Consider the following 18,055-nt stretch of genomic DNA (forward strand, 5'->3'; position numbering starts at 1 on the left):
ATATTTATATCCTCAAGAATGGAAATACTGTACCTAGAATATTCTAGGAAACTTACAAACTCCAAGGCACTATGTTTAGAATCTGATGATAAGACTAGTAAAGTAATGGTGGTGATTATTAAACCTAATGTTTCCTTCTGGACAACCTGACAAAGTAACAGAAACACTGACTTATCTGAGGCCTATGAAACCCAAGTAATTATTCATGCATAGCAAAGTTTTTCCCCTTCCTCCCCCAAATGTCAACACACACACACACACACACACACACAGACTATGCATTCTCAATGGGGGCAGTATTACCCAAAGGGAGCAAAAATTGGTTCTTTGAAATACCAGTAAAAATTTAGATATGATAATGTTTGTGGTCCTCCAAAGGACCACTGTGCATAAATAAATGTACAGTTTATCTATGGTATCAAAATATTAGTATTATTGGAGAGAAACTGGGGGACAATGTCTCAAAAGGTTCCTTGGGGGACAATAATGAAAAAAAAATCCGAAAACACTTAAATGGTATATGTATTAATGAGGGAAATAAACATGATTTTATACTTGTTCTTAGTGAGTTAATACAGGTCACTTATTTGCCAACTCTTGCTTACTAGAAACTGTTAAGGATCATTTTCTCCCATAGTTTCAGGAAAGTAACATGTGGCTGAAAACATACATTTGGGGAAAGGGGTTGTACGCCCGTGTCATCAGCTCCTCTTAAATGGCATTTCTCTCATATTACAATAGGGTGTAATTCATTAATGACCATAGAAATGTATAGAGAAATGACAAATTTTACCTATAAGATTTACAGAAATGTTTTTAAAATTAGAAATTTTAGGGAGATGTGGCAAAATGGACACTCTCCATTGCTGACAGGAGTATAAATTGGTGAAAGCTTCTGGTAGTTCAATTTCATAAAAGCTATAAATAAAAATTTACAATTGAGGGCCGGGCGCTGTGGCTCACGCCTGTAATCCTAGCTCTTGGGAGGCCGAGGCGGGCGGATTGCTCAAGGTCAGGAGTTCAAAACCAGCCTGAGCAAGAGCGAGACCCCGTCTCTACTATAAATAGAAAGAAATTAATTGGCCAACTGATATATATATAAAAAATTAGCCGGGCATGGTGGCGCATGCCTGTAGTCCCAGCTACTCGGGAGGCTGAGGCAGAAGGATCACTGAAGCCCAGGAGTCTGAGGTTGCTGTGAGCTAGGCTGACGCCACGGCACTCACTCTAGCCTGGACAACAAAGCGAGACTCTGTCTCAAAAAAAAAAAAAAAAATTTACAATTGAAAAAGCACAAATTTTTATTTCAATAGTTTTATTCCTAGGAATTTATCCTAAAGAAATAATTGAGTATGTACCAAATGTCCACTAAATCACTTTATCTAATAGGAAAAAAAATTAGAAACAACCTAAATATACATCAGAAAATTGATTAAACAAATCATGGTAGATCTATATACTGAATTTTAAGTAGTCATAAACGAGACAGAACTAGGTCAGGTGTGGTGGCTCACACATGTAACCTTAGCATTTTGGGAGGTTGAGGTTGGAGGATCACTTGAGGACAGGAGTTTGATACCAGCTTGAGCAACATGGTGAGAGCCCTGTCTCTAAAAAATATTAAAAATTAGCTGGGTGTGGTGGCTTATGTCTACAGTCCCAGCTACTTGGGAGGATGAGGAAGGAGAATCACATGAGCCCAGGAGTTTAAGGTTGTAGTGAGCCATGACGACGCCACGGCACTCTAGCCTGGGTGACAGAGCAAGACTCTGCCTCGGGAGAAAAAAAAGAGGCAGAACTACACACTGACATAGAAAAATGTACATGTTGAATGATGGCATTTATATTCAAAATACAGATTTATACACACATTTACAAATACGAAGAACATGGCCCAGACTTTTAACTATGGTTAGCTTGATATTATAAAAGAACTTAATTCTTACTTAAGAATATGTCTGTATTAAATAAACCTTTCACATAATGACTTGTTATTTCTTCTACTCAGCAAAGTCAGAGATAGTAGTGATAAAAAGGACAGGAGTAATTTTAACAGTCTTTTTAAACTTAAAAAATATTTTATTATTACAAGTATTCATTTAAGGTATCTCTTTTTTATCTTAGAAATTATTACCCAACCAGAACAAGGGTCACTTATCTACTCATTTTGATAGTCTCAAAGCTATCTTCCTAAGAAATCCATCATAACTAAGAGTTACAAATGGAAGCTAAATTCTAACTAGTATTTCTAATACAAAGCTTAAAGGAGCTTGAATATTCCTGTTCTTAAAAAAACAAAATCAATTCTCATTCTACTCCATCACTGACTAACCAACATTTACTCAAAGAACACTTCTGAGGACTCACTAGGGATTAAGAACACAGAGACTGAGAACGGGATGAACCCAAGACAGAATTCTTTTTAGGCAGTGAAGTCAACCACAAACTTTGGGCACTGCATTTTTCCTTCCATTTCACAATTTTCATATGAGAGCTTCTTGTTTTTTATTGACACTGTTACATAGCAAGAATGCTCAATACATTGTGATGTCCAGAAGCAGGACAAGGGAGAGGTTAAGTGGAACTCTTGTTTAAAATCCTGTGCTTTAGGCTTCTCACAGTAAAACAGGGATGGTAATGATATTTATATCACAGGATTAAAAAAATAAGTAATATGCCAAGAGTTTAGAACACAGCACTCAAAAATGTTAGTTATTGTTATTAACACTGTTACAATTCTGCATCCAATTCAATGTCCTGAATTATGAAGCTTAGAATAGAAATAATGGCAGTGCCTTTAACTGAGAATATTTTGCTGTGAGTTCATAAGCAAACTCTACTTAAACTGAATTTTGTGTTTAGTTGGTTAGAGAAGAAACTAGACATGTACATTATTAATACTAGATTATAAGGGGCCCTGAATGCTCTGCTAAGTAATATGGATTCTATCCTGTAATTAATGTAACAACTAAGGTTTTAAAGAAAAGTGAAATGAAGGGTTTACAGGGAGACCCATGATCCTAGTACTTAACTTTCCTAATATGTGTTTCTGTAAGTATGTTCAAGACATTAACCTTTCAGCCCCCGTTTGTAGTTATTAAGAGTATTTCCAACTGCTTTTGAGAATCACATTGACATATCATGTCAATTCAAATATGCTTAAAATTTTTACCTCTGATTTTTAAACATAGGTGACTTCATGAGGTAAGCTAAAGCTAGACTTTCCATACGTTTGATTATCAGTTTAAAATTACCAGTAGATCCTTTTACCAGAGAATACAAGCAAGTAACAACAGTGATAACAATAGTTTATTAAATGTTATTTATGTCAGGCATGGTTCTAAATGTAGTAATTTATTTAATCTTTGTAGAGGTAAATATTATTTCATTTTATAGATGAAAACACATAGGTAGAAGAATGTCACTTCCCCAAGGTCATTATTCAGCTGGAAAGTAGCAGAGCTGGCATGTGAACTCAGGCAGTAATGTACTATACCTCTAGAGTCCACACTCAATCTACTATGCTATTATGAGCTTTCCAGAATTGAAAGTTCAACAATAAACCATGTATTTTTCTGTTTTGCTAATTCAAATGCATCTAAGTTATTTACTTTAAATATGTGCCTCCGTATTTTAAAATCATTTTTAAGAAGTATAGTAGAGGCCGGGGCACAGTGGCTCAAGCCTGTAATAATAGCACTCTGGGAGGTCGAGGCAGGCAGATCGTTCAAGGTCAGGAGTTCGAAACCAGCCTGAGCAAGAGTGAGACCCTGTTTCTACTATAAATAGAAAAAAATTAATTGGTCAACTAAAAATATATGTAGAAAAAATTAGCCAGGCAAGGTGGCACATGCCTGTAGTCCCAGCTACTTGGGAGGCTGAGGCAGGAGAGTCGCCTGAACCCAGGAGTTTGGGGTTGCTGGGAGCTAGGCTGATGCCATGGCACTCTAGGCCCGGCAAAAGAGCGCGACTGTCTCAAAAAAATAGAGAAGTATAGTAGACATTTTGATTATCTACTTGTAAACCATTCCCTACCTCTCACCACCAGCCTTTCTCATACTTTGATATACCATACTTTGATAAATGGACCCCATGCCTACCCTCCAAGGGTGTGTACCTGTTGGCTTAAAAAAATCAATATATTACATTTTCATGGATAGCTTAGGATTGAGCAGATTACCTAGATGGCCTAATTATGATGAATTTCAAGGTTCCTGCTCAGTAATGTTAGGAGAGAAGCACTCCATCTAGATATTTACTATAACCCTGTTACCAGCAGCATCCTATAACCATGAGGTCCAAGCTGACACTGTAGAGGATACAATAGAGAATTAGACATAAAGTGGGTTCCTTGATGATATAAAGTCATTATAGGTATTAACTCCATTGTATCTCTGGACATTCAGTTATGAGAGCCAAAATGTCCTTTTTACATAGTTCAAATGAGTTTGAATTATGTATTTTACTTCGTGCAACATAAAACATCATAACTGATATAAGGGATTAATGTTTTCTTCTTTCTAGGTTTCCTCTTTCACTTATAAGCAATAGAAAAGGAAGAAAGACTAAAATTGTCAACTGTTATGACATTTGGAAGCAGCAAATAATACCTGATAGAATTTCAGGAAAAAAATTTTGTTCCACTGTCAGCTATAAAATGTTATTTTAATTTAAAGTTGAAAGAACATCTATCGAATTTTACAACCCTTCAAAAAAAACCAAAAAAACAAATGCATAAATAGCTATATAATCCTTCGCTCACTGGCACTGAATCTTTTAAAATACATTTCAAGATGAAAATTTAAACTCTTAAAAATAAACATAAATAAACATTCCTTATAAAAATAATCTATTTGATTAGGATTAGTACCGCTATAAGTGTTTTTGGAAGCATGAATACAAAGGATCTGTTTAGTTACTTAATATGGATTGAAGTAACTAGAATTTGGGAGAATGAAAACCATAATTTTATGTTGCATATCATTATGTAAATACTTTGAAAAGTAACAGTTATATATTATATTTTGCCCTTTGAAGAATTAGTAACACCATTACATGATAATAATAGGAAACAGGTTAACTATGTGGCTTTAGTAGACAGTATATTAAGAAAATGGATGTAGCAGGGGAAGATTCAAATGAAAAAGAACATTTTTATTTCCAATAATTGATGAATACTTGAGTACTTAATAAAGCAGTTCTAAACTGGTGGTAGGTGGAATGGGTGGGGACATTTGGAAATTACTGGGCGGTTTGAGTTGTTCCAAGACTGGGGAGCACTTGAGGCGTTTAGTGGTAAAAGCAAGTAACGCTAACCTTCCTGTAATGCATGGGGAAGTCCCACACAACAAAAACTGTCCCATTCAAGATGCCAATAGAGCCCCTACTAAGAAACACTAGAAAGTAGAAAGGAGAGCAGATACATGCATACCAAAAATGAATACCAGCACTAAATGCTGGCATCTGTTTCATATCAACTGTGGAGAAAATATGTCCCATAGGAACTTAGGCTAAAGAGACATAATGGAGAAGATGAGCTATCACATATACTTTCATAGATGGCTAGAAAATATGAAAGAGTAAGACATTCTAGGATTTAGAACAGTGACCAGCCTGAGTACATAAAATTGAATTCATTAGGAAATTAGGTGAGGACAGACTTTAAAGATCCACATTTGGATATGAATCACTCAGAGGGACAGAAGGATTTTCTGCTCAAGTGTGACTCTACCTAAATTCCCTGGCATGGCAGAGTGGGCCTCTCTCCAGCTGCATCCCCCATCACTCATCAACCCCAACCAATCTTTTAGGCACAAAAAAACTACTTATGTTATCCTAAATTTGCTCCACTATGCTTTTGTATCTGATATTCTCACCACCAGAATAACCTTTCTCTCTGGATAAAAACCTATATATAAAAACTGTTCCTCATACTTCAAGAATATGCTCAAATTCCATCTACTCTAGGAAGTCTTTCCTGACCCCTGTTCTCAAAGAATAACCCTTCCCCACAAAGGCTGCAGCAGTGAGCCCCCCCTCTTTGCTACTACTGCACACCATGAGTACACCACCAGCATTAACTATACTACATTGTAAGAGTTTATAGTCTTGCCTTCCCACTGACTAAACTGAGAATAAGGTCAGTGGTTTTCAAATAGAGGTAAATATCAAAATCATTTGGTGCTTTTTAGAAATAAAGATGTCCTAAAGCCCAGTGAATTAGCAGTTCTGTTGGTCAAGCCTAGGTATCTACATTTTGAAATTGCCCCATAGTTAAATCTGATATGCATTCTAGATTGAAAACCACTGTACACAAAACAGGCACTATTACTGTCTTCATCTTACAGATTAAACAACAGGCACAGGTAAGTAACTTGCCAAGACAACACTCTTAAACATAAAGATTAAATTTAACTTTCTATGTTTAATATAAAATAAGCATTCAAGAAATATTAACTATATTATCATTCCTCTTTAAAAAATAAAATACATTGAAAAAGACTTAACATTATTTTGTTTAATGAGAATACTTGAAACGAATTATATTTCCAAGTGCCTGAAAGGTAGCAATTTCAAATGAGAGGGCGATATGCAGAGGGAGTTAATTTCAGGATATGGAATAGGGTACAACACTTGAGAGTTCTAGACAGTACAAGACCAGGAGATGAGATGACATCTTTCACCTACTGGCAATGCTACCTATGGCCAATGGACGTATCTCTGAACGACTCCTGTGGGCACAGAAGCATTAGAGGATTCTGAGTAGGTGACTGACCACTGTGGTAAAGCATGTTTTAGAAAGGTATCCAGCAGCAGTGTACAAGAGTGACTGAGGTGAGGAGACAATGAAGGTAAAGAGAGCACTCAGAGGTGCCCCAAAAGTCCAGAGAGAGACAAGAAGAGCCTGCATAGGACCGTATAGCTGATAAATGCTATAGTCAAGGAAATAGAAAGAAAGGGGCACCTTTCAGAGGCATATTACCAAGGACCAGACTTTGTGACTAGGAAAAGACTTTCCTAACTGAATCAGTTTGGGGACCTCGACATGATCAAGTGTTTGGTTTTCCATTTCCATGAATGTGGGCTAACTGCTGCTGTGGAAGCAGCACCCTGTGATGCGATGTCACAGGAACTGCCTTACCACTGTCTGCACGGCTGCAGTAAGTAAAAGCCTAAGTGGGAGCCATTAGGATTCTATTCTTTCATACCGTTTTTTAAGCCCTTGCCATTGCTCTGAAATTCTTCCATTAAACTATATCAAAGCTGTCACGGCAGAGAAACCACAGAGCTCAACATTTCAATCAGTCAACAAGTTTGTACTGAGTATCTATTATGTAACCCCCCAAGCTCACTGCAAAATCCTCTTGTCCCACCATGACCACAACTGTTAAACCCATCATCTAATTTTCCTTTGCTCTTTTTCTAAAGGCAGTTTGCAGCGAAGTATAAACCTATACTACTTATAAGATATCATGTAAAAATAAAAGTCCTGTGCTTTAAGAAGTATATAACCACATAATTGTTTAAGGACAAATGTGCTACTGATGTTAAACAAAGGTGGATGGGTAGGTACATCACTGCAATACAATTAGAATGCTGTAATTTTATCCAAAGGATAAAAAGTAAATTTTTGGAATTTGTAAAAGGTTTGTTATTTCTTTACAAGAGGGACACCTAGTGGCAAGCTTCTAAAACAGGACTGGACCTCTTAAATACTAATTCACACTTTTGTTTAACAATGGACACACCTTTATTATATTAATACTGTAAGTGCAAGAGAGACACACACACAGGGAACTAAAGAACTCTAAGTCAAAAGGATGGATTGAAAAGTTAAGGACTCACACTTTTAAGCTAACAGTGGCAGAAGAATGGTAAGCAGAACGACTGGGTTGCTTAGAACTCTGGGTCCAAGTCATGTGGAGACAAACTGAGGGCGTGGGTAAGAACGTCAAAAGTTGGATCCTTAATTAAGGATTGGGTGGTTAGGCCACACAAAAGAGTCCAAGGATGGAATTAAGCTAAAGATATTATTGGGAAGGGATCCCTCAGTCCAATTCATTCTTCTAATTGAAAAGTCAAAGTGCATTGCCTCTGTACTTGACCTCTGACCAAAATAGCCAGAAAAATGAAATTAAGGACTTATACAACCAAATGAGATATGTTATCTGAGCACAATCAGTACAGACTCCAGGTTTGATATCCATGCCTTCCTATAGCAAACCACTAAAACTCAACTGAAAAACAGTGGTGGCTATGGATAAAATCATGAAATTTTGTATGATAGTATCAGAATGCTTTTTCAAGATTACATTTATAACCCAAAATGTGTAATGGTCCTGTCCACATATGTCAATATGTCTTTTAGGATTATTTTTAAAAATCCATTTATCTATTCTTAAAATGCATATTCAACAATGCATACTCATGGTCTAAAATTCAAAAAGGTATAAAAGGGCACATAATTACCATCCCTGTCCCCCACCTAATTTCTCTCCCTGAAGGTAACCACTGTTACCAGTTTATAATGTAAGCATATATGTATGTAAATTTTATTTTACACACAATGGCAGCTTGCAATGAACACGGTTCTACGTCTTCCTTTATTTACTTAATATTTCTGGCAATTATTACATATTAGTAGATTTAAATCTGCTTCACTCTTTTTCCATTGTAAAGGCATACCATAATTTATTTAAGCAGTCTACTATCAATGAACATTTAGATGCATACTATTCTTTTGCTATTACAAACAATGTTGTACTATGTATTTTTATACATACTTCATTTTCCATCTATATGGGTGTATCTATCAGATAAATTCTTAAAAGTAAAATTACTAAGTGAACAAGCAATTACCATGCTTTCTTCATTCACCTCTTTTCCACTACTAATCTTACCTTTGTACTGGGACCAATGCCTATTTTAAACAATTATAGCAACATGGTAGAGAAGGTGACCTGAAAACCCTCCCAATAGCACACATTAAGAAATCCTGAAGAAATACAACAAACATATTGAGCTCATCAACAAGGAAGAGAAATCTCTAGGGGCCAAGAGGAAGCAGGAACTAAAAATCATAATGAAAAGTTGTATGCTATCTTAGTAAAAGATCCAGTCCCCCCCCCCATGGTAAGCTGTCTCAACCCTATTTATTGAATAATTATTTGTATTTAAAATGCTACCTTGATCATATACCAGAGAACCAAATATACTGTTAATCCAAATGAACTATAGATTTCTATGCCAACACCATAAAACTTTATTATAATTTCATAAATTGTAATGAGTACAGCCTCATTACTCTTCTTTTTCAGGTTTTTCCTGGCACTTCTTTCATATTATTCTTCAAAATGAACTTTAGTCATTTTCTCAAGAACTCTCTTCCTTCTCAATAGATAATTAAATGAATAACAATAAAAAATAAACAAAATCCCACTGATATTTTGATTAGGCTCACATGAGACTTAAAGGTCATTTAACAAATGTTATTTCTACAATATTGACTCCCCTAAGAATAAGGCACTTATTTCTACTTATTCAAATTTTTCAAGTCATTCAGTAGAGTTTAAACTATCTTCATACAGATCTTTCATATTTCTTTCAATAGTTTTTTTATTGGCACTGGATGAAAGTGAGCATAAAGTTATAACCCCTATAAAAAGATGAGGTAAAGGTGTTACCTCTGAAAGAGCCACAGTCTTAAAGAAGTTTGGGATCTGTTCCAAAATAAGTAGGGGAGACTACATTTCTTTATGAAGCTCCCCTATTTTTAACAGAGAATGTCAATCTTACTTTGGCTTAACTTATTCTTAACATAAGCATTCCTCAACTTCTCTTTGTTCATTAAAGCTACCCATTATGATATTCTTGCAAATTCACTAGTCCTCTAAAATTCACCTCATTGAATATATTTTGACTGATTAATGTTATACCTCACTATGACTATTCAGTGAAAATTATAGTTCCTATTCTTAGAAAAATTCACACATAATTTTGCATATAATTTTAGGAGATCTGGAGTCATACTGGTCAAAATTGCTGCCTGGGTTAGAATGAACCTGTTCTTCTAAGGTACCTATTTCATCTGCTGCTATAGTCACCTGCTGGTAGCTCTTCAGAGGTAATTCAGGCACAATAGCACATTAGTCACACTTCATATGGGGGACATTTAAATTTAAAACTTTTCTTTGGGAAATAATTTTAAACTTTCTGGAAAAGTTACAAAAACAGTACAAAAAATTCTTGACTCAGATTCCTCAAAAGTTACCATTAAAATATTTGAATTTCAAACTTTAATCTGAGTTTTTGACCATATTGTAGCTCAAGCTACTTAAACAAGCAAAGAACCAATTTAATACCTAGGGGGTATTAATAATAACCTTAGTACAAGACCAAAATCTCATATCAATAATTCCCAAATCCCAGTCCCTAAAACTGAAAGATTTGTCTTAACTCCTTTGATGGCAAAACCTGACTGGGCCAGTTTACAGTCATTATGTATTACTATAATGTGAGCATGTATAGGTTTCACTACAGAAATAGTATTATGGTTTGATTTTGCAGTGCTAGCTCAAACCTATGAGAGGTGAATGTAATATATAGTATATGTAGCATATTCTCGAGGATTTCAGATAAGCAAACGTAGACCCTTAAATGTCATTGTATATTATTTGCTATGTCCCAGCACTGTCGTTCAGTTATTTCATTTAATTCTCTCAATAACTCAGTTAAGTCAGATCTTGCTCAAGGTCACTTGTGTATCAAATGATAAGAGGCAATATGAAAATTCATGTTTATCTGTGTCAAAGCTTTAACCAACTTTTGAAAGTTAGTTGGAAAAAGTACTGAAAACTAGTTTCTCAAAAGCAGAATACTTGCTGCATAGTAGCTGAACAGAATTCTTTGGAAAGATTTCATATCCCTTTCTTCTCTCCTTCCAGCAAATATCACTGCAATCATCTAAAACTTTGGTCATTTTCATGTGGATGACTGATAAAACAGGTATTGTGAACAAGGTACTTCTAAACGTCTTTTTTCATTTTTTTCCCCCTAAAGAGGAAAGATAGGACATCAGAATCCTGATTTTATCATATATATCAACAAAAGATTAGAACTATAAAGTCAGTAAGTGTGTCTTCTATATTCATCATAATCAGTGATTCTCAAATAGGGGTAATTTTGGTTCCTCCAGGGGACATCTGGCAATGTCCTAACAAGAAACAAAAAATCCAAGAAATCAGCCTCTCTAATAATTAAAGATACAAAAAAAGTTTGGTAATATTCAATAAAAGTGCAAGTATACCTAAAATAGGCACTATCTTTTTTTTCTTTTGATGAAGGTACAAAGTAGTACTGTTTTGAGAAGGACAATTCGGGAGTTTCTCTCGAAAGTTTAAATGTATGTACTCTGATCCAATAACTTCGCTTTCTAGGAAGTGATCATATAGAAAAATGTCATTTAAGCACACAAAACAATTTGTTCAATAATGTTTATTATAGCATTATGTGTAATACCTAAAAACTAGAAATAAGCTAAATGTTCATGGATATGGGAATAATTAAATAAATTAGGATATAGTCAGAGTTGGAATATACTACTTAAAAATAATGAAGTAACTTTACATCATCAAGAAAAGAGGTTCAAAATATATTGCTAAATGGAAAATCTAGCTGCAAAAAACTATGTGCATATATTCATAAAAAATTAATAATCTTTAACTTGGGGAGAGTCATGTCACTTTTTATAGTTTTATTTAAGTATTTAATATTATGTTTTACTTTATTAAATGAAAAGAGAACATATATGATTAGAAGGAAACATTATGAAATTTTATCAGAGGTCTTCTGTAGATAATGGAATTCTAAGAACTATTTCTCCTTTAAATTTTATGATGTGCATGTATTATTTTTACAAATGCTATTATAAAATGATTCCTTCCTACATGCCATTACTGCCTAGGTGAATTAATAACACTAAGGGTTCCCAGATGATGATTGTGCCATTAAAAACAAACAAACAAACAAACACACACACAAACAAACACACACACACACACACCCCACTAACGGCCACAACTCTACATGGTAGCTATCATCAGCTTCATTTTATAGATGTGAAAGATACTAAGACATTGACTCTAATAATAAAAAAAAAGAAATTCACTCTAAAGCCCATTATGTAATATGTTGCTAATTTTCTTGTGGGAGAACACTAAAAATGTAAGAAAACCAACCCCAAATCTCTATCATTCATGAGCAAAAGGCTAATGCAAAAGTCTGATTTGATACTTCAGAGACCTGGGATGTTTCAAAATAACAAAATATTAACATAAATTTGGTTACTAAGCCCAGAAAATATACTGAAGGTAATATTCTTGGAAAAAATTTCCCACATTCATTCATGTACCTAGAGACACAAAAATGTTACACTTGAAGCTACTAAAAACTAATCTCTGATGACAATCATTCTGAATGGCTTCCTTTGTGTAACAAGAATACATTTTATATTTGGGAAGGCACAAACCAGTTACCCTAAACTTCAAATAAATTATTTCAATTTCTACATATGTCAATTTAAAAATGTACAAAGGAATCCTCTCATACTTGATAAATGTAAGACATTACTTTTGAAAGCCAACTTCCTGGAAAACCAAAGGAAAACCACTTTTACAAATATTTATATCATGAAACATTAAATAAATGTATAACACCATCTCCTAATTATCTAACAGCCTTGAAAAGATGAAAGTTTTATTAGAATAATGATAGATAATTCTAGTGGCTCTGTCTTTTCAATTTATGAACTAGTAAAATTTGATGGTAACCTTAGAATGTGCCCAGCCCAACTCCGATATACAGATGAAGCCCAGAGAACAGGAAGTGATTTGTTCAAGGCCCCACATTTACTAAGAGGCTGAAGAGGAAGGGACTTCCTCAGGTTTTTTTTTTACTCTAAACCAAAATCTTAACTTCTGAAAGGTATTATCCAACAATTTAGCTGGCTACTTAAAGTACTTTCAGATCCTGTTTTCCTCTATTCTGGGGATCTTTCCAACTCAACACTTTAAGAGAGCAGCAAATTAATCTGTTATGTTATCTGTACTCAAAGATTCACTATTAGAGTAAAATGTTTTCAAAGTCCCCTTTTTCCTCATTTCTAGCTTTTAAATGAAATCTCATTTGCAATCCCAATGTAGAAAGGATTATAAAAGTAGAGCTGCTCTAATTAAAACAGTAGAGGGGTCCTACTTTTTGACTTGCTGCTTTGTCCTGGAAGCCCCTGAAATACTTTCATGGTATCTTAGGTCTCAGAGAAACAGTCTTGGTTTTTTTTTTTTTTTTTTTTTTGAGACAGAGTCTCACTTTGTTGTCCAGGCTAGAGTGAGTGCCATGGCGTCAGCCTAGCTCACAGCAACCTCAAACTCCTGGGCTTGAGTGATCCTTCTGCCTCAGCCCCCCGAGTAGCTGGGACTACAGGCATGCGCCACCATGCCCGGCTAATTTTTTATATATATATCAGTTGGCCAATTAATTTCTTTCTATTTATAGTAGAGACGGGGTCTCGCTCTTGCTCAGGCTGGTTTTGAACTCCTGACCTTGAGCAATCCGCCCGCCTCGGCCTCCCAAGAGCTAGGATTACAGGCGTGAGCCACAGCGCCCGGCCAGAGAAACAGTCTTATATCCAATGTATGAGAGTGTTCTAGGACACTGCTACTCAAAATTTGCTTTTCAAATAATGAGCACTACTGGGGAGCTTGTTGGAAAGGCACAATGTCAAACTCCAATGTCAAACTCCAGGCCTACTGAAAAATCAAAACAAGCATATTTAACAAGATGCCTAGGTGATTCATATACACCTTAACATCTGAGAAGCTTCTCAAAGGCTATCACATACACACTTTAAGCCCTAAGTTTTATCCGAGTCACATGACATAATTACTACAAGTTATCTTGTCAATAACCAATAAGAAACAGTCCACAGATCACACTTTGGGCAGCAATGCTCTATAAAAAAACCACACCCTAAAAGAGGTTCATGATCAATCAGAACATACAATACACTAAAAAGAAGTTAACAACTTACTTCTTATCGAAAAATGTTGAATTCTCTTTTCTCTTGGTGAATCCATTGGGTAGAAGTTTTAAGTTAATACCTTGCCTTCGTGCACGATTTTTCATAAAGTACATCTAACAACCCAAAACAAACACAAATTAACTTTAAAATGCCTTAAATTTCAAAAGTGAGTAAAACAATGTTCAATAATATGACAGTTAAGATTTATGGAGTACTTATTATGCTTCACAAACAGTTCTAAGTAGTAATCTCATTTCATCTTCACAATGATTCAATGAAATTGGTATTAATTATCATCTCCAGTTTAGCAGTAAGAATTAATGAGATTCAAACATCATACAGCTATCTCTGAGAGGTATAACTTGTATTCAAACCCAGGTCTAATTCCAGAGCATGTGTCTTTTTTTTTTTTTTTGAGACAGAGTCTCACTCTGTTGCCCAGGCTAGAGTGCCATGGCATCAGCCTAGCTCACAGCAACCTCAAACTCCTGGGCTCAAGCCATCCTTCTGCCTCAACCTCCCAAGTAGCTGGGACTACAGGCATGTACCATGCTTGGCTAATTTTTTCTATATATATTTAGTTAGCCAATTAATTTCTATTTTTAGTAGAGATGGGATGTCCCTCTTGCTCAGGCTGGTTTTGAACTCCTGACTTTGAGCGATCCGTCCACCTCGGCCTCCCAGAGTGCTAGGATTACAGGCATGAGCCACTGGGCCCAGCCTAGACCATGTGTTTTTAACCATATGTTCTGTGAGCCCAAAGAACATCACAGAGATTTAAAAAGAAGACAGGTCATTTGTGGCAATCATAGGGGATACCTATACAATTCTTTATTTCTTTTACTGATGGTTTTATACCATAGTTAGCTGTACATATCCATGATTTTATACTAGATAGGTAGCTCACTCAAGGGAGGAACCATGACACTACCTAGTACAAGGCCTAACTTAAAGTAGCCACTGTTGTGGGCAATACAAAATAGGATATGAGAACATTCTGGCCCTGGCATGTGTTAGATCCACTGACCACCTGGGTTGGTTAAGCTGAACTTGGCAACTCCAGAGTTGTGAAAGAAATAATATTATATCATCAGATTGCTATTAAGTCAAGGGAAGAAGAAAGGTCACTCAAAGAAAAGGCAAGGTATAAAAGCAAGTTTTTTTTTTTTTTTTTTTTTTTTTTTTAAGTGAATGAGGATCTAGAATTTGTAATGTAAAGAATTACAATCAAGTCACAAGCCAAGGGAGAGGAAGGGTCAGCTATCACTGGCTAAGTAGGAAAATGTTTTAGGGTACTCTAGCTTCAGTAATGGCAGTGATTATTATAAGCGATTATAATAGCAATGATCAACCATCCAACTGAAAACAAATTAAGCTGAGTGATGGAATAAAACACCTTCAGGATAAAGGGGAACCAGAAATAAACTCTACTCCCAGAGCACGCTAGGAAACTTGTATGGTCAGACAGGAACAGAGAAAAAAGAAAAAGAAATCCATTGGAAGTTGTGGCCATGGGCCAGTCCTTCCTCAGATTTGCAATGATTTGCCTTGCTTGTGTGCAAAAAACACTGAATACTCATACTCTAGAAAAAAGAACAAAGTGGGAGGATTTATTCTATTAAATAATGAATTTTAGCAAAAAACTGCAATAATTGAGAGAGTGTAGTACTGGTGCAGGATAGACCAGTATACCAACAGCCAGAGACTGGTCCAAGCATATATGGATGCTTGACAGATGACAAAGGTGGTACTGCAAAACAGTAGGGAAAAGATGAATTTTTCAATAAATGGTATAGGAAAAGTGGATTATCCATATAGAAAATTAAATGGGACCTCCACTTTAAATGATACCAAAAATCAATTCTAGGTAGTTTAGAGACATAAATGTGAAATGTAATACTATTAAGCTTTAGACAATAATTATGGGAGAATACTTTCCTAACTTCAAGGTAGGGAAGGATTTCTTTGTAAACACATGTAATAATAACTATAAAGGAGACAAATAATAAATTTGACTACATTAAAATTAAGAACATATATTCACCAAATCTTTTCACTCTGACACTACAGAGTGAAAAGACAAGCTATAGAATAGAAGAAGATATTTATAATAATAGAAGAAGATATTTATAATGAACACATTTAAAACCATAGTAAGATTACACAGCCATCAGATTAACAAAAATCTAAAAGGTCTGACCAAATCAAGTACTAGAAAGAATGTGATGAAAGAAAGAAGGTACATTTACGTGCCACTGGTGGGGTTATAAACTGGTGTAACTACTTTGGAAAATGTTTTGATAAAATCTAGTCAAATAGAAGACATGCATACTCCACAACACAGCAATTCCACTCCCAGGCATAAAACCTAAAAATACATGTTCACATGCAAACCACAATTTATAAACAAGAGTAGTAGCATTGTTTCTAAATTTTTTTTTCTTACAGAAAATCCAAAGCCCATAAAAATAGAATGGATAAATAAATTATGGTATGGACCTAAGATAGAAAAATAAATTTGGAAATGAGAAAGGATTAGGGAAGGACACAAGAGGGTGGCAGGGAACTTCTGAGAAGCTGGTAATGTTCTCATTCTAGACCTGGTGGTAGTTACATGAATGTTTCTTTAATAATTATTTACTACACTGCATATTTCCACTTTATGATTTTTTAATATACATGCTATATTTCATAATTTAAAAAATTTTAAAAGGTAATTTATCTTTAAGTAGAATTTTAATTATGCATAATTAAGCTTGAGGAAAAATAAGTTGATACATGATAATTACCCTTCAGATATGTGTAATGTCATGTCCATACCAATAATACCAATAAAATAAAAGGTTTAAAGGATATGAAAATCTTGCAACTCTAATATTAAAATGGTCTCTGAAAAATGAACAGAATTCCATGTAATATACTACTAATGAATCTCTAGAATAATACCAGTTGCAAACTATTTCTAATATGTAAGCTTTAATTTTGTGTAGTTTTTAAGGAATGAAAAAGGGATGCAAGAGTGTGAAAACTAAGCATATTAGAACAGCAAGTCTTATTAGTTATTCCTTCAAAACCAGAAACTAATGAATTCCTAATAATTCTAACAGAATGACCAAGCCACTATCATTTCACATGGATCACTGGTCTCTCTGCTTCTAATCTTCCACCCTTCCACCTAAAGTCCACACAGCATCAAGAGTGTTCTTTTAAAAAGCAAACATATTCAAAACCTTCCAAAGGTTTCCATTTGCATTTAGTCTACGTTAGAAACCCTCCCCAGTTTCTCTAACCTCATATTCAACATGCTCCTCCTCACCACTATGCTTCAGTCACTCTGCTCTCTTTTAATTCCTCAAACGTATCAACCTTGTTCCTCACTCAGGTCTTTCCTTTTACTTTTGTCTCTACCAGAATAATCTTCCTCCAAATATTCACATAGACAGCCTCTTTCCCATCATTCAGATCACTGTTTAAATATCATCCCTTAGAGAAGCTTCTCCTGACCATTGTATCAAAAATACTACTCTAACAATCTCCCCGCAACCAACACCATTTTCATTCAGGTTAATCTCCTCAGCTACCTTTATTTCTACATTTACTCAATTCTATTTGAAATTATATTTGTTGATCTAAGCATGTCCTGTCTCTCCCACTAAATATAAGCTCCATGAGGGGGAAGGACTTTGCTTTGGTCACTGCCATATTTCTAGTAACCAGAATAGCCCTAGATCATGGTAGCCATGTAATATATTTGTCAAGTGAAAAAAATGAATCTAATTGATTGAAAGGGATTCTAACTGGAAGGGATTAGGTAAAAAAGAATACTTACATGTTTATTGCTTATTGGTCTTTTCAAGAAAGCATCTCTAGAAATATGGTCTGCTGTTCTCGCCACATCTTCCAAAAATCGATAATCTAAAAATGTCAAAATAACAGAATAAACAGAAGAATAAACAAATGACATATACTAATGGCCAG

The 18,055-nt window shown here is 35.0% G+C and overlaps 1 protein-coding gene across 1 annotated transcript in view; it reads right to left on the minus strand.

The window, feature by feature from the left end:
* Positions 1-18,055, minus strand: part of ZNHIT6 (zinc finger HIT-type containing 6) — a 49,842-nt gene that overhangs the window by 29,427 nt on the left and 2,360 nt on the right. The window contains exons 4-5 of the mRNA XM_012747571.3: positions 17,907-17,992; positions 14,087-14,190 (exon numbers count right to left, since the gene is read on the minus strand). Coding sequence (XP_012603025.2) covers positions 14,087-14,190; positions 17,907-17,992 — 190 coding nt within the window. The remainder of the gene's footprint in view (positions 1-14,086; positions 14,191-17,906; positions 17,993-18,055) is intronic.

The sequence above is a fragment of the Microcebus murinus genome, chromosome 2 (assembly GCF_040939455.1).
Source record: "Microcebus murinus isolate Inina chromosome 2, M.murinus_Inina_mat1.0, whole genome shotgun sequence".
Lineage (NCBI taxonomy): Eukaryota > Metazoa > Chordata > Mammalia > Primates > Cheirogaleidae > Microcebus > Microcebus murinus.